General features: G+C 40.6%; 1 protein-coding gene across 1 annotated transcript in view; it reads left to right on the top strand.

Moving 5' to 3' along the window:
- The first annotated feature begins 9,633 nt into the window (after nucleotides 1-9,633).
- Nucleotides 9,634-23,006, top strand: part of CEP135 (centrosomal protein 135) — a 75,234-nt gene continuing 61,861 nt past the window's right edge. The window contains exons 1-6 of the mRNA XM_059924088.1: nucleotides 9,634-9,818; nucleotides 11,604-11,760; nucleotides 13,650-13,840; nucleotides 14,964-15,131; nucleotides 17,281-17,422; nucleotides 19,320-19,404. Coding sequence (XP_059780071.1) covers nucleotides 11,621-11,760; nucleotides 13,650-13,840; nucleotides 14,964-15,131; nucleotides 17,281-17,422; nucleotides 19,320-19,404 — 726 coding nt within the window. The 5' untranslated portion in view covers nucleotides 9,634-9,818; nucleotides 11,604-11,620. The remainder of the gene's footprint in view (nucleotides 9,819-11,603; nucleotides 11,761-13,649; nucleotides 13,841-14,963; nucleotides 15,132-17,280; nucleotides 17,423-19,319; nucleotides 19,405-23,006) is intronic.

The following is a 23,006-nucleotide window of genomic DNA, read 5'->3' as shown; positions in this document are numbered from 1 at the left end:
ATATATATATTAGTGTTTATTAATCTTTTTATTCATGCAGAGCCCCCGCTCTTATCTCTATGCTTCCTGACTCCAAAAGGTGATTAAAGGTGTAGTTCCTTGCATTAAAATTATGAAATGAACATTCTGATGTCTTTGTAGACACACAAAATAAACTACTCCATCATCAAGATGCTTCAGCACTGTGCTTTTAAAAGGGACTCGCCCTTTCTTGCCAATAATTTTCCAGTGTCTCTGCTGCTAAAGAATAGCTTTTCATAGCACCTGATTATTTTGTAGCCAACTCACTACAGAGGCTCCACTGCAAGGCTCCAGACAGACTGGAACTATCATAACCATTATCCTTATCTGCCGGTAAATAATGAACTTGCCAGCCAAACTATACACCTCTGGCAATAGGGAAATTGAGTCCCTGCTGTTTAAATAAAAGGACCTGAATTCGTTGACAGTAATGTTGATATTTCAGCCCCATCTTTAGGCCAGTCACTGAAAGGAGGCAGCTCTGCTATACTGGACTTGTATCAGAAGGCCTGGTTCATTCAGTTCAGTTCTGTTCAATTCAATTCAGTTCATACATCCTGATCTTTTGTTAAGTGCCAGACACTCTGCCTGGGTTATAGGCACAAAGAAGAACACATTAGTCTTCTGTGTACTGTCAGGAGCTCACAGTCTAAAAGGGGAAACAGGATAATCTGTGACTACAGTAGAGTGAGTTAGCAACATCCAGATACACAGAATATGTTTTGAATATACAGAGCAGAAACCTGAAAAAGGAACCTCAAGTTATCTCTCAGTTTCTCCTAGATGTTATCTGCATACACCCAGGTGTTTCCTGGTGAATTTTCTTTACTCACAACACTTTAAACACCAAATGAGAGGGTTTTTTCCTCCTGACACCCAAATACGTGGTGTCTTTTCCAAAACCACTTCTCCAACTCTCTTGGACACCAACTGGTCCAGAATTCAATTCATTTCCTTTTCTAAAAATATTTATTTATTTTTTATTTTCCTTATTTTTTTGGCTGACTCAGGTCTTAGTTGCGGCATGCGGGATCTTCATTGAGGCATGCAGGATCTCCCATTACGGCACGTGGTCTCTTCACCGTGGCCCTTGGGCTGTGGCTTCTCCCTAGTTGTAGCGTGTGGGTTTTCTCTTCTCGAGTTGTGGCGCGCGGGCTCCAGGGCACGCAAGCTCAATAGTTGTGGCGTGCAGGCTTAGTTGCCCCGCAGCATGTGGGATCTTAGTTCCCCGACCAGGGGTTGAACCCGTGTCCCCTGCATTGGAAGGCAGATGCTTTACCACTGGACCACCAGGGAAGTCTACAGAATTCATTTCTGACACTAACTACTTACTACTGTGTTAGTAGAGACCCCAGAGGTTAAGGGCTCAGTCCCACAAGACTGTCCCTATTTCAGATGCCAGTCACAAGTCCCAGGCCTCCCATATTTCTGACTGACCAGCTATACATTGGATGTTCCCGTAACCCCCTCTCAGGTTAGATAATTTACTATTATCTATTTTATACATATTAGTGTATACATGTCAATCCCAATCTCTCAATTCATCCCACCACCACCCCCACCCCCCGATATCACTTTTCATTTCCAGTGTTGTCATCTATGCCACTCTGCTCATCCTTGTCCCCATCAGTTTGCTGCCTTTGTTATTCCTGAAGCAATCATCTTCCCCATAAGTATCTTTCTCATCATGTTATCTCCTCTCCTCCTTTCCTCCCCTCTCCAAATCTCTCTCTCCCGCTCTTCTTTTTTTAATACTCAAGATCTTTATTGATTCAACTATAACAGCAACCACTGGTGAGAATTTAATTTTTTCCCTAATTTCCAAACACCTGCTGGTTCGGAAGGACAGTTACAAAAACAAGACACAAAAAACTGATCATGGAGGAGTCACACAGGACTGCTTGGTGCCCTCTGCTATCCGTCCACAACAGAGAGATGAATGGGACGGGTAGGGGAACTCCCAGATCAACAGAGATGAAGAGAAGACCAAGGAAAGTACTGGCAGTCTCTGCTTTTCCATTCAGAATGGATGGAACTGGGCCACTGGTGGCACTAAGACAGGAAAGGGTGTTTTAAAATATATAAAATATTTAAAAGATGCTTTAAATGGACGCCTGCAAATGAGAGTGTCCTCTAGGCTCTGCAGGACACCTTTCGGGTTGATCCCTGGGGAAGCAGAGGGTCTCCTCACCCAGGTGGAAAGAGATGGGCTCCATCTTCAGGTGAAGGAGAGGCACTGGCTCCCAGTCCTCGGTGACTTGGATATAGACAATGGGTGCAGGATGGCTCACCACCCTGCTTGCCCCTTATCTCGACAGCGTCCCTCCCCAGCTCTCCTGGTTTCCTGTAAAATTACCCTTGGTCTGGGCTAGAGGTTTCGCTTTGTTTTGTTTTATTTTAACATTAAGATAGAGAGTAAGCGGGTACATTGGAGCAAGAATGGATATTCTGTGCTAGATTCATGGGATTCTCTAAGTTTGAAGTGTCCAGGGATTTTGGTTTCAAGCACTGGCAAGTGCTCCCTTTGGAAATTTCAGTGTGGCCAAATGACTATCAAGCATTTCAGCCCCTCTCTGCCAGCCTCCCACTCTTAGAAAGATGGCAGGGTGAGAGTTTTTGTTTTGTTTTGTTTTTTAATTGAAATATAGTTGATTTACAATATTGTGTTAGTTTCAGGTGTACAGCAAAGTGATATGGTTATACGTATATATGTATCTATATTTTTTGATTCTTTTCCATTATAGTTTATTACAAGATATTTAATATAGTTCCCTGTGCTATACAGTAAATCCTTGTTGTTTACTTTATATATGGTAGTGTGCATTTATTAATCCTATACCCCCAATTAATCCCTGCACCCTCCCCTTTGGTAGCCATAAGTTTTCTATGTCTGTGAGTCTGTTTCTGTTTTGTAAATATGTTCATTTGTATCTTTTTTTTTAGATGCTGCATATAAGCGATATCATACAATATTTGTCTTTCTCTGTCTGACTTACTTCACTCAGTATGACAATCTCTAGGTCCATCCATGTGGCTGCAAATGGCATTATTTCATTCTTTTTAATGGCTGAGTAATATTCCATTGTATATATGTACCACATCTTCTTTATCCATTCATTTGTCAATGGACATTTAGGTTGCTTCCATGTCTTGGCTATTGTAAACAGTGCTAGCAGGCTGCATTCTAATGGAAATGTTGGAACTGAGACAGTAAATTCTGAGAGTCCCAAAAAGCTGGTAACCCAAACAGTTTAAATAAATAAATAAATAAAAGACCATCTATTTTGACTCCATCTCAAAATCAGAAGGAAAAACAAAATTTATTTAAAGGTGCTTTAAAGATGAGCTCCTGACTTGTGGAAGAAGTACTTTTTTTTTTTTTGAATAAGCTGCCTCAGCAGCAATGCTTCTTATTCAAGTATATTCTAAAGCAAGCAAGGCTATAGATAAGAATATGGTAGGAAGAGGCAGAGCATAAATCTAAACAGAAATTTGCATCTTGAAGATGTCTGAAATCTCTAAAAATTTGGTTGGTCACGGGTGCCAGAAATACAGTAAACATTCACCAAGAATGAAACATTCACTAAGAATGTGTGTTGAACTGACAAGCCTCATATAAGTTTCTCCTGAGGGTGAAGACAGGACTGGTTCTCTTCAAGAACACATTTCCATCAGGAAGCCCAGGACAAGGGGACCCCATAGAGTTAACCTGCACACTGGATTTAAAGGAGCAGTCAAGCACAGACAGACATTTCTAATTCCCAGATGTTCCCTACTTTATTGAGAAGTGGCTTCTTGGATGGGAGAGCCTGCTCAAGTCTGTTTAAGCTAGTGTGGTTGGAAGGATTAAGTACCCCGCATTGATTCTTGTGGGGACCTGACTTCCAGATACTATCATCTATTTCACCCTGAATCTGAACTGTGAACTTTTCTTCAGCCCAGTAACCTAATATCTAATTCACATTTGCTCCCTTTGCTTGACAAATCCTTACTCCAATTAAATCAGCTTTAGTGGCTCAGCTAGAAGGATCCAATTCCCTTTCTTTGTCAATTCCTTCTAAGGGAGACAGCAAATAATTGAGTCTCGGAGACACCAAGCCAAGGACTAGCAAATAAACATCTTCGGGCTGCTGGCAGTCAGGCAGAAGTACCAACATATCTCTCAGTGTATCGTCTGGTTTAAACCTACCCCTGTCGACCTGGTTTCATCCTCTATTGGGAATGTGATGGTTTTAAGATATATCCACAAATTGTTTGACACTGCTCCATTCAGTAGGTGGGGTATAATTCCCCTCCTCTTGAGTATAGGCTGGCTTAGTGGCTTGCTACCATGTAATACATGATGATGTGATGATGTGATGATGATGATGATGGAAGAAGTGACTGTGGGTGCTTTCGGAGACTGTCATAAAAGGCAGTGCAGATTCCTCCTTGACCTCTCTCTCTCTGGGATCACTCACTTGGGGGCAAGTCAGCTGCCATGGTGTGAGGACACTCCTGCTGCCCTACAGAGAGACCCACATGGGAAGAGACTAAGCCATGCTGTCAACAGCCACAAAGAGAGGGCTTGGAAGTGGTCTGTTCCTCTTCTCTATACATCTAAGTTCTAGTTGTTTCAAGGTTCGACTCCAAGTTCCATCTGATCCATGAAATTTTGGTTGTTCTTTTCCTCAAAGGATTTTTTTTCTTTTATGAGTTCCTGAGACACTTATTCTGTGCCATCAACTGGTAGTTAAACACATATGTATTAGTGTGCTAAGACTGCAGTAACAAAGTAGCACAAATTGGGGGGCTCAAACAACAGAAATTTATTGTCTGGAGGCTAGAAATCTGAGATAAATGTGTTGGCAGGGCTGGTTCCTTCTGAGGGCTGTGAGGAAGGATCTGCTTCATGCTGCTCTCCTAACTTGTGGTGGTTTGTTGGCAATATTCAGCATTCCTTGTAGACAACATTCTCCTTGTCTTCATGTTGTCTTTTCTCTGTATGTGTCTCTTTCTCTTTACATAGTGTGTTCTTTTTATAAGGACACCAGGCCTATTGGATTAGGGGCCCATCCTATAGCATTATGAATTCATCTTAATCAATTATATCTGCAATGACCCAATTTCCAAATAAGGTCACATTCTGAGGGGGTTAGGACTTCAATATATGAATTTTGGGGAGGACAAAATTCAACCCATAACAATATAAAAAGTTCTAACACAAAGCGCTCGTTTAAATTCAGCAAAATGCTCTCAGCCAAGAACTATAAAAATAGGAAGAAAGGAAAAACACAATTTGAATCATCTAGGCAGCTTTACCCACTATTTTATTTTATGCTCCCAAAGGGAAATTGAGATGCAAGATGAGATTCTGCTGTTCACTCAGTCAGATGCAATTTCGTTTTGCTTCTTGGAAACTCAGCATCTAGTCACTCTGAATGTGACCTAGTGTTTAAAAATACGTATTTGATAATATGTGATATTTGCCCTATAGTCTGGCTTTATAATCTCACTTCCAATGAGATGCTATCTCCTATTTTGCTGGGCTGCTCTATTTCACTATACAGCAATGACAGAATAATGCTTTTACACTTCACTGAATTCTTTCCCTTTTACCTGGACAGCCCTCTCCATCCCTCTCCCACCTCAGCCATAACTAAACAAATAAGCAAAGATGGAAAGTTCTCAGCTTTTAAGTGAAACAGAAAGGGAGGGAGTGAGGGAGGAAGAAAGGAAGGAAACAAAAGATGAAAAACCTTACGCAAGTGTGAGGCTCTGTAGGATACATGACATGGTTACCTTATTTGGAAAAAGGATTTTAGCAGATGTGAAAAGTTAAGGACCTTGAGATGAAGAGATCATCTGGATTATCTGGGTGGGCCCTAAATCCGATGATAAGCGCCTTTATAAAAGACACACATGGACTTCTGGCCTCCAGAACCGTGAGAGGTTACATTTCTGTCGTGGTAAGCCACCCAGTTTGTGATCACTTATAACGGCAGCCGAGGAAACTAATACAGGGAGTAAAAGTAGGGGAGGGATCAGATGGACTTAATAGAATCAATATCAAAGCCCAGGGCCTAGGAAATCCCTGCCTCCCACAGCCCCACACACTGAGCAAGCAAGTGCCAAGGAGCTTCCGGGAGACAGGCTAGTCTGTGCGTGTATATCACTGTGTCTAGGAGCTTTCTCAGTTGTCTTTCTCATTACTACCAGGAGAGCACCCCACATTGATAGCAGCCAGCAAATAGCTTGCTGATGGCCGGCATGAATAATTCCTGTCTGTACCCACAGAGTTTGCTCAGCCTGCAACTGATCCATCCTGCTGGGGGACCTGTAATGAAGTAATGAAGGTGAGGGGGCAAAGCATCTACTCCTGATGAAGGTGGAACTACATGGAACTAGCTCCAGATTGCCTACAGAGCAAGACAGCAGAAAACTACCAAGAACAACTCTGCTGCTGTTAGCCCCATCAGGGCTACCTGATACTACCAGTTCCTGGGCCTTTAGGGTTTCTGCAGAGTAGTTAGCTTACTTCTTAGCTTTTACCACTGCTGTTTGGGATTCAGATTTTTCAAGGCTGAGAAGTCTGTTTTCTGCTGTCCAACTGCTTGCCAGTCCCCAAATTTTACTGATCTTGTCTCCTCCACTATTCTCTTGGTTCTAAAACCTTTTAAAAAGTACTTTTGGACTTCCCTGGTGGCACAGTGGTTAAGAATCCACCTGCCAATGCAGGGGACAAGGGTTTGAGCCCTGGTCCAGGAAGATCCCACATGCCACGGAGCAACTAAGCCCATGCGCCACAACTACTGAGCCTGCGCTCTAGAGCCCAAGAGCCACAATGACTGAGCCCATGTGCCACAACTACTGAAGCCCATGCGCCTAGAGCCCATGCTCCACAAGATAAACCACTGCAATGAGAAGCCTGCACACCACAACGAAGAGTAGCCCACACTCGCTGCAACTAGAGAAAGCCAGCACGCAGCAACAAAGACCCAATGCAGCCAATAAATAAATAAATAAATAAATAAATAAATAAATAAATAAATAAAAAAGAATCCGCCTGCCAATGCAGGGGACACAGGTTCGAGCCCTGGTCCAGGAAGATCCCACATGCCGCGGAGCAGCTGAGCCCATGCGCCACAACTGCTGAGCCCGTGTGCAACAACTACTGAAGCCCATGCACCTAGAGCCCGTGCTCCGACCACAATGAGAAGCTCGCACACCGCAACGAAGAGTAGCCCCTGCTCACCGCAACTAGAGAAAGCCCATGCGCAGCAACAAAGACCCAACACAGCCAAAAATTAATTAATTAATTAATTAATGAAAGTACCTTTACTGTCATTTTAAAAGGATGAAGGAGGAAGGGAGGGCAAGAGGAAGGCTGAAGCTAATGTGTACATTTAATCTGCCATCTTTAATTAGAAGGATGCAAAATTTTTATCTGAAGATTTGTACCTTGATTCAGTTCTGGAAAATTCTTAGCGATTATCTCTTCAAACATTGCTTCTTTGCTGAATTAGTTTTTCTCTTCCTACTGTAACAAGTCACCATAAACCTAGCAGCTTAAGACAATACAAATTGATTATCTCATAGTTCTGTAGGTCAGAAGTCTAGGTAAGCCCTGCTGCCAAAATCAAGGTATCAGTAGCCTGGGCTTTTATCTCAAGGTAAGAGAATAAAGGAGGAAATCTGCTTCCACATTCACTTAGGTTATTGGCAGGAATTCCGTTCCCTGTTCCTGGAGGGCTGAGGTTCATGATTCTCTGCGGGCTCTTAGCCTCCCTCAGCTGTCCCAGGATCCCCGCATTCCTCATCACACTGCACCCTCCATCTTCAAACCCCCAACAGCCGTCAAGTCCTGCTCACACTTGTCTGTTTTTAAGGGTTTGTGCAAAGGCATTGGGCCCACCTGGAATATCCAGGACAATCTCCCGGTTTTAAGGCCTTTAACGACCTTAATTATATCTGCAAAATCCCTCTTGCCATGTAATATAACATATTCATAGGTTCCAGAAATTTGGGTGTGGACACCTTTGCGGGGGGCGTCTGCCTTTCATAGCTCTGGGGCCTTCTTTGAGTCTCTCAAGCTATTATTTGTATTTCTTAATTGCTTTCTAAATATATTTCTTTGCACTAGGTTCTAGGTAAATTTTCTAATTCTTTTCACTATAGCTAATCTACAGTTCATCCCACGTAATGTAAAAAAAAATTTGATGACTGTATTTTTAATTTCCAATTTTTCTGATTGACTCCCTTTCATATGCATCTGTTCTTGTTTCATTTAACAATTCTTGTTCTTTCTAATGGCTGTTATTCCTTCCGTCTATCTAGACCAGTGGTTCTCAACCAGGAGTGATTTATCCTCCCAAGGGACAGCTGGCAATGTCAGGAGAGATTTTTGGTTGTCACAACTTGGGGGATGCCACTGGCATCTAGTGGGTAGAAGCCAAGAATGTTATTAAACATTCTACAATACACAGGACAAGCCCTCTAAAACAAAGAATTATTCAGCCCCAAATGTCAAAAGTGCCAAGGTCAAGAAACTTCGATCTAGATCACCTTACACATACTCATTTTAAAGGCTTCATCAGACTCTTTCATTTCATATAGAGAGAATTCATGTTTTGATGTTTTATTTTGTTGGCTATCCTTGTTAGCATTAGATTTCTTCATTGTTTTTGTTTTGTAAGTGCACCTTCAGTGAAAGGTTATTTTTTATTCTCTCTGCATCTGGCTTTCCCTCCCCCCAATTATCAGTTTTGAGGGTGGCCCCAACAGGATTGCCCCACAATTCATAAAACAACTTATTAAAGCACGTGGGAAAACAGACAAGGCACACACAACGAAAACGGATAAAGCAATATATGAATGGATACAAAGTATTCACAACCCACAGAGCAGTTAGGTGATATCCAAAGATTAGGTACATTTTCAGAATGTAAGTCCTACTTGGGAGAGTAGTAAATAGAAAGGAGGAAATGAGCTCCTCTCTGATCATCTAGAAGTTTTCACGCGAGAAATGGAATTCTAGGATTTGGCCATGTGTTTTCTATATATGAGCAGGCTCTCTATAACCAGTTGATTTAAATGTAATTCCATTCACAAATGATTACTGCGGTCGGTCCCAGAGAAATTAGCTGAGTAAAATAATCTTGACTCAAGGAATTCAAAATTGGAGGAGGCAGGGAGAGACATATAAACAAATAATTACATTTTGACGGGATGAGTTATAACTCATGGGATCAAAACATAGTGATATTATACTCATCATAATGGGATGAATATAAGGGTCTACACATCGGGGACATGGGTGTGGGTGGTTCTCAGGGAAAGTTGCACAGACAACTGGCTATTTAAGCTGGAGCTTACGTGGAGTAGGCGTCCCCCTAGCGGGTGAAGGCTAATCCTCAGCAGGGACCAGGGCTGGGCAGGGTTTTAACCCCGCGCCCAGAAGGTTAAGGCACCCGACGGATAGGATGACACCGTCTCTGGCGCCCGCTGAGGTTCGGGGCTTTCCGGCCGCTAGGGGGCGCCGCAGCGTCGCGCCGTGCGGGCCGTTGCGTTTCCGGGCCGGGCCTCGCGCCGCCATCGCTGTGGGGCGCGACCCCGCCGCGCGCGGCAAAACGACTGCCGCTCCCGTTACCGGGGCAACCGCGGCGCCTCCTCCGCGCCGGCCCCGATAGTCTCTCCGCGCCATTTTCAAACTGTCCTGGAGACGGAACCGGTGTCTGGGGCGGAAGGAGCCAGCAAGGGAGGCGAGGCGCGAGGGAGAATGCGACCGCAGGCGGAGGGAGCAGCGGCCGGGGCTGCGGGTGAGCGCGGCGCGGGGCGGGAGGGCCGGGCTGGGCGGTGCCTCCGCCTCCCGGGCGGTCCCGGCGGGCCGGGCCGGGGCGCTGCCGGGAGGGAGGCCGCGCGGCCTCGGGAGGAAGTGGGGCCCGGGCGGGCGGGCGGACGGACGGGGCGCGGAGACTCCCCGCCGCCCCGCTGCCGACACCCCTTCCCTTCAACACCCGACTGCGGAGCTGCGGCCCGGAGGTCGCCGTGGGGCCGCGGGAGCCCCCTGATTCCTCCTACCCCTCTCGCCGCGAGCGTCTGTGCGGCCCCCGCGGCCCCGCCTCCTACTGACTGATGGGTTGATTTAAAAGTTAAAATGCTCTTTTCGTATGAGAATCATACAGGCTCTTTGTAAAAACAAAAGCGTAGGACGAGAGTCGTTTATTAACCATTGTCCGGCACCTTAGTTAACATCCCCTCTTGCTTCCACTCTCTGAAATGAGTGAGGATTCCCGAGATAAGCTCAGTTAAGGTTGGTCTTGGGGTTTGTTTTGTTTTGTTTTTTTGGCCTCTGTGCATATGTACGCACAGGATATTTTTGTAAAAATAAGATGTACTGGCTTTCAGACGTCAACCCCCCAGAGTTAAGCAAGTGGCTGGTTCTAAACACGTATGCGTGGAGGACCTCCAAACCTTACCTTTTATGCTGTTTTGCTAGAAATTTTCAGTATAGCCACAGTGTTTGGATAATGGAGATGGGGGTGGTGGTGGAGGACAGCAGCCTATGGGTGGGGAAAGCCTAATACGTGTTTTTTGTCCTTGTTGGGAGGATTTTAATCTTTTTCATCTGTCCTGTGTGTTGATGATTTTTTGATTCATATTCATATTCTCCCTCTCTCTCAGAAGGATGTGAGGAAGTATTATTTCTGGGTAACCAAAGTGGGTACCAGACAAAATGGAGAAATGTTTGAATGTTGAGGCCCTACTAGTTCTTGATTTGACAGGTGCATTTCTGATGTCTCCAGGACTTTTTCTAGAACACCCTGCATCAGTCAGGTCCCTCTTGTGGAAGGAACCTAGAAAGAACCTAGTATGGAATGGGGACACCATTCAAAGAAAAGGCTAGCAAGAGTGTGGAGAAGGAAGGATTTGTAGAAAGGAGTAATCAAGGAGAGGTACTAATTTAGGAGTGATTTGGTAAGTTGAGGCAGCATAGTACAGAAACCAGAGTGCTGGATCAGGACTCAGGGGACCTGAATACCCACCTACGTCGTGGCCTTGTGGTTTGGGAAGATAGTTACTCTCTTTTTATTTATTTATTTATTTATTTATTGGCTGCCTTGGGTCATCATTGCTGCACGTGGGCTTTCTCTAGTTGCGGAGAGCAGGGGCTGCTCTTCGTTGTGGTGCGTGGGCTTCTCTTGTTGCAGAGCATGGGCTCTAGGTGCACGGGCTCAGTAGTTGTGGCACACGGGCTCAGTAGTTGTGGCACAGGGGTTTAGTTGCTCTGCGGCATGTGGGATCTTCCTGGACCAGGGCTCGAACCCATGTGCCCTGCATTGGCAGGCGGATTCTTAACGACCGCGCCACCAGGTAAGTCCCTGTTTTAACTTTTCCGTATAGGTTTATGAGGAGATGTTTATTTTAATGCAGCAACGTGAATATCATAAACATCGGATTTAAATCAATCTAAATATTCCAGAAGACTGCCTACCTGAAAAGAAACAAAAAATAATTGCTTCATATTAAAAGATTCTTTTCTTCTTAACGTGAAACAATAATAATAGCTGATAATAGAATGATGTTTCGTTCTTTTCTTTTAGGATTTTAATTTTTGGAAATGAATAAAACTAGTTTGGAAGACAAGATGACTACAGCTGCAGAAAGAAAATATATTAATATTAGGAAAAGATTGGATCAGTTGGGATACCGCCAGACTCTGACAGTGGAGTGTTTACCTTTGGTAGAAAAACTTTTCAGGTAAAGATGAAAATACAGTTCTAAACCTGTGTGATCCTTAATCCCATTTATCTAGTTTCTGATTGAACTTTATCCTTCAGTAGAGAAATGGGTAGATTTTTTAAAAGTCCTTAAGTCATCTGAAGTTTCTCTATTCTTCTTAGATTCTACTCTGCTGTCATCGATTCAGGGCCTCCACATTGCAAAACTCTAGGGTCACCTTTCACACTATACTATTCAGAGTGAATGTTTCTGCAGGTTTTGTCTGTGAGTAAAAGTACAATTTTTAATGTGATTTTCTGATCTGGTTAGGAGTTCTGTAACTGCTTTATTCACTGGTCTTTATTTTTTTATTGAAATATAGTTGACTTATTATGTTAGTCACTGGTCTCTAATTACTATTACATTTATAATGTTTCTCTAATGTGGTTGACCATGACTTTAGCTGTTACTAGTTACTTTAACTGAAAGAGTCTTTGTGATTTTTGTTCTTTTCCGCATGAATTCTATTACTGTGATTTGAGACTAGAGCAGGGAAGTGGCCTAGGAAGCTTTTGCAGTAGGACTATAAGTGATGATGATGGAAAGGAGAGAATGGATGAAAGATACTTTATGGTCTTTAGCATGGCCTGCAGAATCCTTCATGATCTAGTACTAGATCGACAATTCGGAGTTATAGGGTAGAAGTATATTTAACTTTTCAGGAAACTGACAAACTTTTTCCACAGTGATTTTATACTTGTACACCTTCATCTCCCATGTATTAACCACCTGAAGCTCCTAAACATGTGTTCACTTTCTCCCTTGGTCTCTCCATATGCTATTCTATCTGCCTGTAAAGTCCCTTTCTCCTCTCCCTCCTGCCTTGCCCTTATGTTCAGTTAGCCATATGGCCTGCAGGACTCTGTCACATCTGCTGCATGTTATTAGCTATTATCATTGTTGGAAACTTGTTTTATCTTCCCGATAGAATGCAAACTCCATGAGACTAGAGACTGAGTTTATAACTGGCATACCTAGAACAGGCTGAACACGTTGTTGGCACTGAAATATTTGTTGAGGTTATCACGTAGTATTATAACTTTTGACAAATTGTTAGTAGAATATAAGATCTATGGTAGTGGGTTCTTTACTGTGTTCCCTGCTCAGTAAATGTTGATGGAGTGAATATTCCACTGGTCTGTGTTCTTAGAGGTCGGGAACTGACTCATTATTTGTTGCATCCCTGACACAGCATATAGCAGGCATTCAGTAAATGTTTGTTGAATGAACAAATAAGTTTCACAGATTCCACAGGATCAGGTGACTAATTAGACATGGCGGGGTGAGTTAGAGGGGAGATTGAAAGATGATTCTGCCTGTGTGTATATGTTTCATAACTTTTAATTAATCCTGTTTTGGGACTTCACTTGTGGCTCAGTGGTTAAGAATCTGCCTGCCAATGCAGGGGACACAGGTTCGATCCCTGGTCCGGGAAGATCCTACATGCCGCGGAGTGACTGAGCCCGTGAGCCATAACTACTGAGCCTGCGCTCTAGAGCCCGTGGGCCATAACTACTGAGCCTGCATGCCACAACTACTGAAGCCCACGCGCCTATAGCCCGTGCACCACAACAAAGAGTAGCCCCTGCTCGCTGCAACTAGTGAAAGCCTGCGCACAGCAACTAAGACCCAACGCAGCCAAAAATAAAACAAACTTATATTTTAAAAAAATCTTTAATCCTGTTTTGAGAAATTTTTGAGTACTTCCTGGTACCTTGAAAGACTCCTAGTGTTTGTTTTTGTTTGTTTGTTTTTAGATTTGAGCTCACTTTAACATTTATTTTAAGTCTTTTTACAAATATGTTTTTAGTTATTAAAAGTTAATGGAATGTTTCCTTGTATTTACATTTTCTGTTCTTGAATATTAGTGATCTAGTTCATACAACAGAAAGTCTTCGGAAATCAAAATTATCTGCTGTGAAAGCTGAAAAAGAAAGTGCCAATTTTGATTTTGTATTGGAACCTTATAAACTTGAAAATGCAAGATTGAGTAAGGAAAATAATGAATTATACCTGGAATTAATGAAACTGAGAGAACAATCAGGCCAACACATTAAAGGTAAAATTTTGTGATTTTTAAAATGCAATATTTTTGCCCTTTTCATTTTATATGTAAGAAAGCCTAGTCTACCTTTAAAACTGTTGATTAGAAAATGTGATAGTCATCTTATTGACACCTCTTGAAATATTGTAGGGTGTATTGAAGAGTTTCCACGAAGGAAAATAAATTTGCATTCCATAACTGTATTCATTTTTTACCTTATGTGGATTAAATTTTTAGAATTAAAATTGCTATAGAGGGCCCTCCCTGGTGGCACAGTGGTTAAGAATCCACCTGCCAATGCAGGGGACATGGGTTCGAGCCCTGGTCCGGGAAGATACCACATGCCGTGGAGCAACTAAGCCTGTGCACCACAACTAATGAGCCTGTGCTCTAGAGCCCATGAACCACAACTACTGAGCCTGTGCTCTAGAGCTCGTGAGCCACAACTACTGAAGCCCACGTGCCATAACTGCTGAAGCCTGTGTGCCTAGAGCCCATGCTGTGCAACAAGAAAAGCCCGCACACCGCAAGGAAGAGTAGCCCCTGCTTGCTGCAACTGGAGAAAAGCCCGCACGCAGCAACAAAGACCCAACACAGCCATAAATAAATAAATAAATATATATATATTTTTAATTGCTGTAGAAAATATTAAATGCTGGTGCTGAAGAAATGTTCTTGAAATAACTTTTGTTTTTCTCTTACTGAGAGAAAGCCATGTGTCTGTCGTTCTGATTCTTTAATATACCGTCTTTGACCTGGAAGGTAGAATTAGAATGATTTCAAAGGTACTGGGCAAGGGGTAATTATACGGCTAACTTATTATAAAATCTTCTTATATTCAGTAGGAAGCCCTGTCTGATACCTGGCATGAATTCATAATCCTTTAGCTTCATATTCAGTTTACTGGATCAAATGCCATGATTTATATTAGGCTCATACCACAGAAGAAAAATATAATTCCTTTTTGTGCTTAATGACTTATTTGCAGTTTGTTAATAGTGGTAGAAAAGGTATAGCCTTTCTAACAAAGCATACATGAGAATCAGGTGGAGCCTTTCAGATTACTATGACTTTTTGTATTTTGTGAAATGGAAGAATTTCTAGATTGTAAAATACTCTGAATCTTTTTCATTTTAAGAGTTGAAAACCACATTGAAAAAGTGTGCACGTGAAACATCTGATCTGAAATTTCTAAATAATCAATATGTTCATAAACTCAAACTTTTGGAGAAAGAGAGCAAAGCTAAGAATGAAAAAATTCAACAACTTCAAGAAAAGAATTTGCAAGCTGTAGTACAAACTCCAGGTGCGTCTGTTCCCTCTCAAAACAAATTGTACGCAGGTAATATTTTAAAGATGTTAGAACTGTTGACTGAAATGGGACTTTGGATTTTCATGCTTAGGCTTTAGTATTTGAAAAGATGTACTTGGCTAGTCACAAAAACTTTTAAATTTATTTCTGAAGATCCAGCTTATATTCTATACATGTGCTTAGAAATTTATATAATAATAACTTCTTAGATACAAGTAGTCTGGCTTCAGTGCCCAGAGTTTTATTTCCTTAATCATTAATTTAAATTCTTTTTTCTATTATTTTTATCATTATTATTATTTCAGTTATAAAAGTAATTCATACTCATTAAAGAATTTGGAAATGATGGGGTATATGCAGAGTTGGTGGTTGTCTGGGCATAAAGTCAGTTGAAGAATCTCCAGTACTAGTAACCAGATCATTGAGATGTCTAAACCATGGGATTAAGATTATGGAAGTAAGTGAGGTGTAGGAAAGGGCTGAATTATGAGACTAGGTAGAAACTGAAGTAATTTGGTCAGAATGAAGGTTGCCATCAGAAGAGAGTTGAAGATCTGGACACTGGCACAGTTCTAACCAGTGACAAAGTCCAGGCGTAATCATGTTATTGTGTGCCTATAGCTGAGTGAAGAGGAGACTCATGAGAGTTGAGGAATTGGGAACCGAGGGGTCAGGGTGGGGGAGGAATCAGTGGGACTTGAAATGGCAGGAAATGAGATGGAAAGGGAGGACCGTGAGCCAAAGGCAGAAAAGATGGAGGAATGTGGGAGAAGATCTCAGAAGTACCTGGAAGATTAAGAAAACAAAAAAGAGGATAGATTTTTCTGAGGAAAGAGTGGGACAGATTCAAGAGAGATTTAGGAGGAAATTTTAATCTCTAAAATTTAGTGACTGAATGTGATAGACTTGGGAAGTAGAGGAATTCCTAAATTTCTGTTTGAAGGGAATGAGTGGGTAGATGATGGTACTATTTCTTAAGATAGAGAATGTGGAAAGCAGAACAGGAGTCCACCCTCCACAAAGGGTGTGTTGAGTATGTTATACCTACAGGACATTCACACTGAGATTTCTAGTATGCAGTGGGATATGTAGATCTGTTCTCAGAAGTATGAGCCCAGATGGAGATTCACATTTGGGAATCATTGGAATATCATGAGAATTGAAGCTCTGAATGTGGTAGGAATTATCTAGTAAGATTATGTAGACTGGTAAGAGAGGAGAACCAAAGACAGACCCTAGGAAAATTGGCATTTAAGGCACAGGTGGAAGAAGAGGGTCTTTGAAAGAAACTGAGGAGCAACCAAGGAGGAAAACCAGGAGATAAGGGAAGAAGAAAATGGTTTACTTGTTCAGGTGTGTATACAAGCAGGTCATTTAAATACTTTTGACCCAGTTTCTTCATCCTCAAAACAAGAGATTAGGAGTATAAAAAATTTGTTAGGATTCTAATGAGGACAAAGTTAAGGGTTACGTTTGTTCTTTGTGAGGGTCAATTAGTTTTTCAAGTACATGTCTAATCTTCGCCAGATACTGGAAAAGGTAAATTATCCATGTGGTTTGGACCAAGGCAGGATATATCTAACCATAAAAATAAATTACTCCTGCTAGTTTTAAGGATAATTGAGACAATTTACTAATTAAGAAATTATACTAATTCAGGGTATATACATTCTGCTATATACTAATTTTGCTTCTTAAAGTTTCAGTTATCTTCTCCTTTGGCATTGCTTAGTAAGCATGTTTATTTTAGTTATCACTGCCTTAAGCTCCTCATTTGACAGTTTCCTGCTGGTGATGATTTCTTGAGCTCATAGTAGCGAATACCACAAGGCACACTCAACTTTTAATCTTGCCAAAGTCTGGTCCTCATCTCCTGGAGGAAGAGATTAAATCTGGGCATATGTACCAAGCATGCAGAAAATAAAGCTTGTTTTATAACCATATCTTGTTGAGGTTTTCAGGAATGCGTTGTTTAAAGATCAGGTGGGTATTTATATATAAGGGAGAAAACATTTTATCAGTATGTAATATGAGCTAGAGACACACTTTATAACTAAAAGGCTAACCTTCTGAAATATTTAATTCTAAGACAGTGTTTTGTTTTGTTTTAAATTTTTTTGAAATACACATTTGCTTTTTTTAGGTGGCAAGAAAAGAAGTATTGCTTTCAGGCGCCAGCGTATGCAAATTGACGAACCAGTCCCTCCCTCTGAAGTCAGTTCTTACCCAGTTCCTCAGCCAGATGACCCGTACATTGCAGACCTCCTGCAAGTGGCTGATAACAGGTGCATTAAATAATTCTTTGTTGGCTTTAGTTAATTGATCACTTGGTTCGCCTTCAGTTTCTTCATAGTAGGGCTTCTGTCTTCTTAACTAGCGTATCTTTGGTGCCTAGCACAGAACTTTTGCACAAGCACTCAGTAAATGCTTTCTGAGTGTATTCTGAATATAGAAGGTTTTTACTTGTTTTGAAACTTCTGATTTCAAAGAGATCATATATCTGATGTTTCTGTCCATATTTGATTTAAAACAATTTAGTGCCATCTAGAGCCTATTTCAGTAGAGTTGCTTTGACATTTAGTTTCATCACCCAGTAAATCTTTTACAGACTCTTTATTACTTCAGATTTTTGTCAAATACCAGTAGACATGAGTAGAGTTGTAACTGGCTTTGAAATTCTGCTTCATGATTCTCTAGCTCTATATGTTGATATTTCCTTAAATTGGAATCAGATATAAATTCTGTTTTAATTAAAACTTCATTAAGCTCTCTGGAAAAGGCACTATGTAACTGTTCTGGGGATGTAAAGATGAATAAGGTGGTGTTGCAGCTTTTGAGAAGCTTATAACCCAGTATAATAAAGATGAGACAAGGGAAATACACAAAATGCCATTAAGAAAATTATAAGAGGTACAGAGGAGTGAGAGAGCACTAGTGACAGCCTCTGTGGTCATAGCTGCAGAAACAGTTTAAAATACGGAACACACTAGTGGAAATGGTTAGTGCAGTTAACTTTTTACTTTGTAGATTATGCAGAGAGTGTGGGGGAGTTTTATACTTTATTAATCTCAATATAGCAAAAAAGAAAAAGACATTGATTGAGGGACTAATTAGGATCTTTTAGCTCAGTTCTTCTCACACAGTATTATATACCTGTATTTATATAGTTATCTGACCTTACCCATGAAATATCTTGTGTTTTGTTTTTCTGGTACAGTTACAATCTAGGATTTAGACAGTGTGTTAGTATTATGCAAGAAGTTTTTGGGGGCTACATGTGTTAGCATTTTCTGTCTTTTTCTTTCGCCTTAACATTCTTCTTCATTCTTCTTTTCTATCAAACCATCATAGGTAGCACTAGTCTCTTGATTATCTTGTTTGTTTTAATTTGCACATGCACATTTACCTGTATTCAGAGTCATTCGTGCATATGTAAGTGTGGGTGCATACATACTCCTTCCTACACCTAGATTAGTAGGAAATGTTGGTTCCAGTGATGGCAGGGACGAGCAGTGTTTAGCCTTACCCTACTCCATGGAAAATCTCTCGTAAAAGCAGACCTGGCTTCAGGCTTTATTTTTCCAGTATGAAAGTGGTTGTGTCATATTTATGTTAATGCGTGGCAAAGCTTGATGTAAAACAAATACATTTGGGCAGTTTCAGAATTCATTTAATTTAGACAAATCTTGTTTCTCTTAGAATTAACGAGTTCCGGAAAGGAGTAGGTTTTTTGCTGTAGTTACTTGGAAAATGGTAGTATTTCTCAATATTTTTCTTTTTTCTAGGATTGCAGGATAGTTCATTAGAAAATACAGGGTCATGTAGGGTCCCTTATTTCACTTTATAATATTGTAAATTTTGGACTAGACGCTTAGTTCCCTGAACCTGAGAATTGGCAACAGTACCTGGAAGAGTTGTCCTGAGGATCAAAATGCAGTAGTAGGCATAATGTATCTGAGTTTCAAATTATTTACCACTCAATTTTTTATCTATTCTTGGAAAATTAAATCTGCAAGACGATGTACTTCACGCTGTGGCTTTGGAACCCTTTGGCACAGCACCTCCTACCTCACTGAGAAACAGAAAGTAGAGGGTTTTTAAGAGAAGACATCTAGTTTCACTTCTTGTTATTTTGTATTTCTTAACGAAAGTATATTGGCATTAGTTATAAATGTGTTTCAGAATTCAGGAACTTCAGCAAGAAGTCTACCAGTTACAAGAAAAGTTAGCAGTGATGGAAAGTGGACTGAGAGATTGTAACAAGCAGGTAGGATTTTTATTTACTTGCATAGTAGGTGTGATTGTAAGTGAAATTAAGTTATACTTGATATTACTGATACTGAGTTTTTTTTTTTTTTTTTTTTTTTTTTAAGTTTTTTTTTTTTTTTTAATTATTTATTTATTTATTTATTTTTGGCTGTGTTGGGTCTTCGTTTCTGTGCGAAGGCTTCCTCTAATTGCGGCAAGTGGGGCCACTCTTCATCGCGGTGTGCGGGCCTCTCACTATTGCGGCCTTTCCCGTTGCGGAGCACAGGCTCCAGACGCACAGGCTCAGTAGTTGTGGCTCACGGGCCCAGTTGCTCCGCGGCATGTGGGATCTTCCCGGACCAGGGCCCGAACCCGTGTCCCCTGCATTGGCAGGCAGATTCTCAACCACTGCGCCACCAGGGAAGCCCTGATACTGAGTTTTTAATACAGCTCTCCTTTTTCATAAATTTGTTAATATTTAGAATTAATAGATGGAATGGCTTAGATGGCTTCAGGGCGTTCAGTCCATTCCCTTCATTGTGCATGGAGGTGAATAGTAGCTTTTTGTTTTGCTTTGATTTTTTAAGGTGAATCATCTGTCTCCCCAAATATAACCATATTAACTGTTTCCATCTCAGGAGGTATTTTATTAAAGTGTGTTATGCTTTGTAATGGTATTTTAAATAATTTTTTAATCTTACTGTAGATTTTGTCATTTTGAATATAAGGCTCTTTGAAAGTTACTTTTCTGTGTTGCCGTATTTGTTGCATGCTTTTGCTACAAGCACTAGTACCCCATAACAGTTTTCTGAGGAAGCAGGGGAATTAATAGATGCAGAGTTAGATTATAACTTTAACAAGCTTTGTTCTTTCCTACTTTCTGTTGGTGTCTTGGCTAAATTCTGACTTGGATAATTATAGGCTTGCTTTCTTAACATGCTTACTGAAGTTTAAATTGGGTAACATGTTTTTCATTTTCTGCACATGACTACGTTTTTTTGGAGTGAAGAAATCTGCACATACAAATATAGATGTAACTTATGTGTTGGTGTAACTGTTAAGTTTATAAAGTACTTTGAAGATTACTTGGATAAAATGGAGTTAAAAGGAATTGTTATAATGTCAACCAAAAAACTTACTTCATGGAGAGATGTGGAAGATATCAAATATGCACATGAGATGAATTGTATTGATATTTTTCAATTTATATTCAGTCATTCTTTCATCATATTTTTTTTCCAAGTACTTTATGAACATAAACTGACCAATCTTTACTATCTCTGTATGAGGTGGCTGGGGTGTTTGGAGAAAATAACCTGACCATTCTGATTGAAACCACCAATTTATTGTGGTTATCAATCTTGATTGAGTCCACTCTGTTCCCTATCAGTTGGTTTTTTTTTTTTGGCTTGAACTTGTTCTGTTTTTCTCAACATATATTCCAGATTTTACTGTTCTCTTCAAGCTCTTTCCCTGCCTGTAAGACCCTCCTTCTCAGGATATCACCTTTTTTTCAATTTCCTATCTCTACCCCTTTAAAATGAGCAATATTCACACTCAGCCTCTCCTTAAGACTTAGTGGGTAGGGTGGTGTTCTTCCTGTTTAAGGTTTAGTCTTTCTGCCTGTGCATTTGGCCCCATTTCCTCTCTTCTCCTTAGGATATTGCTTTAATCAGTTATTCTTTAACAAGCTTACATGGCCGCTTTACAATTATAAATTTTTTAGTCTTCTTAACAGTCCTGTGAGGAGGCACTAGTGTCATCACTAATATCCCTTTAAAAATCTCTTTTAACTACATTTCCCTCTTGCTAATTAATGTCTTCTCCCTCATGTATACTTCTCTAAAGAGTATCTTATTCTTCTTTCTCTTCTTCTTCACTTCCTGTTCACTCTGTAACATTTTTCAATCTGGCTTCTGTCCCACACTTTATAAATTGATCTAGTAATTGATACCACTGACATTAATTGCTACCTCCAGAAGGATACTTTAAGTCTTCATTTTCGTGACGCACTCTGTAGTATTAGACATCATTCATAATTTTTCTTTGAAACTCATCCATGGCTTCATTTTCTTTTGGTTTACCTTTTCTTGCTTTTTTTTTTTAACCTCTTATAATATCTTCTTTGCTTTTTTCCTTTGCCTGCTCCCTAAAATATCACTGTTTCTCAAGATTCTGTCTTTGACTCCTTCTCCTCTCCCTCTGTGTTTTCTCAAATAGTCTCATCCACTCTCTTAGTTTATTACCTGAATACTGATGACTCCCCAGTGTCTCAGGCTCAAACCTCTCTGCTGAGGACCAGACCCACATACCCAACTTGACACTGGGCATTTCCACTTGGATGAATGCTCTCTGTACACATATGCCTAGTACTGAAATTGCCAACTTTTGTCTCAAATCTCTTTTTCCTCCTATATTCTCTACTTTGGTTGGAAGCATCAGCATTTGCCCAAGCCAACATTCTGTAGTCTTTCTAGATCTCATTCTCCTCCTGTCACACACCACTCACCATGCTCTGTCAGTTCTGAGTGCTTCTTAAACTTACTACTTCGCTCTGCCCTATCCCACTGGCCCTAATCATCTCTCATCTATTCCTACAAGAGGTCTTCCTGCCTCTGGTCTTATTCTTATCAAATTCATCCTTTAGTCCAGAGTAATATTTCTCCCAGCGAAGTATTCAGTGCTTATCATAATTAGTTCCTGCCTAATTCTTCAGACTCATCTCCAACTATTAGTTTCCTCGCACATTACAATCCAGTCATACTGAGTCATTTCTGCTCCCTCAAACATAGCGTGTTGCTTTATGCTTCTTTGTCACTGCCTGGAACATCCCTCCTTTCTCCTCTGCCTAGCATCATTTATAACTTTTTTGGACTTGTTTATTTGATAAGGCCTTCATTAATTTCGATAGACACGACTATATTATGGAGTCTAAATCACTTTATTCCCTTGACTACTTTGGTACCATATACCTATTTCTATTTTTCTACCATTGAACAACATATTAAAGCAATTATTGGTTGGCTTGCTTGCTTTTCCTGTAAAGCTGTGTGTTCCTGAAAGTAAGGGACTGTGTTTTATTCATCTTTGTATACTTAGAACTAAGCCCAATAATTGTTAAATTGAATACTTGGCTGTTGTTTTCAAATTTTTTGGAAAAGAAAACCAAAGATTGAAAGTGTGTGGGTTTTTCCAGATTCTTTTTTCTTTTTTTAAATATTTGAATTTTATTTTATTTATTTTTTTATACAGCAGGTAATTATTAGTCATCAATTTTATACACATCGGTGTATACATGTCAATTCCAATCGCCCAATTCATCAAACCACCATCCCCATCCCCCCGCAGCTTTCCCCCATTGGTGTCCATACGTTTTCTCTCTACGTCTGTGTCTCAACTTCTTCCCTGAAAACCAGTTCATCTGTACCATTTTTCTAGGTTCCACATACATGCATTAATATACGATATTTGTTTTTCTCTTTCTGACTTACCTCACTCTATGACAGTCTCTAGATCCATCCACATGTCAAAAATGACCCAATTTCATTGCTTCTTATGGCTTAGTAATATTCCATTGTATATATGTACCACAACTTCTTTATCCATTCGTCTGTCGATTTA

Source organism: Balaenoptera ricei, chromosome 5 (genome assembly GCF_028023285.1).
Source record: "Balaenoptera ricei isolate mBalRic1 chromosome 5, mBalRic1.hap2, whole genome shotgun sequence".
Taxonomy (NCBI): Eukaryota; Metazoa; Chordata; class Mammalia; order Artiodactyla; family Balaenopteridae; genus Balaenoptera; species Balaenoptera ricei.
The sequence above is the reverse complement of the archived record's forward strand: the minus strand, read 5'-3'. Positions and strand labels throughout refer to the sequence as shown.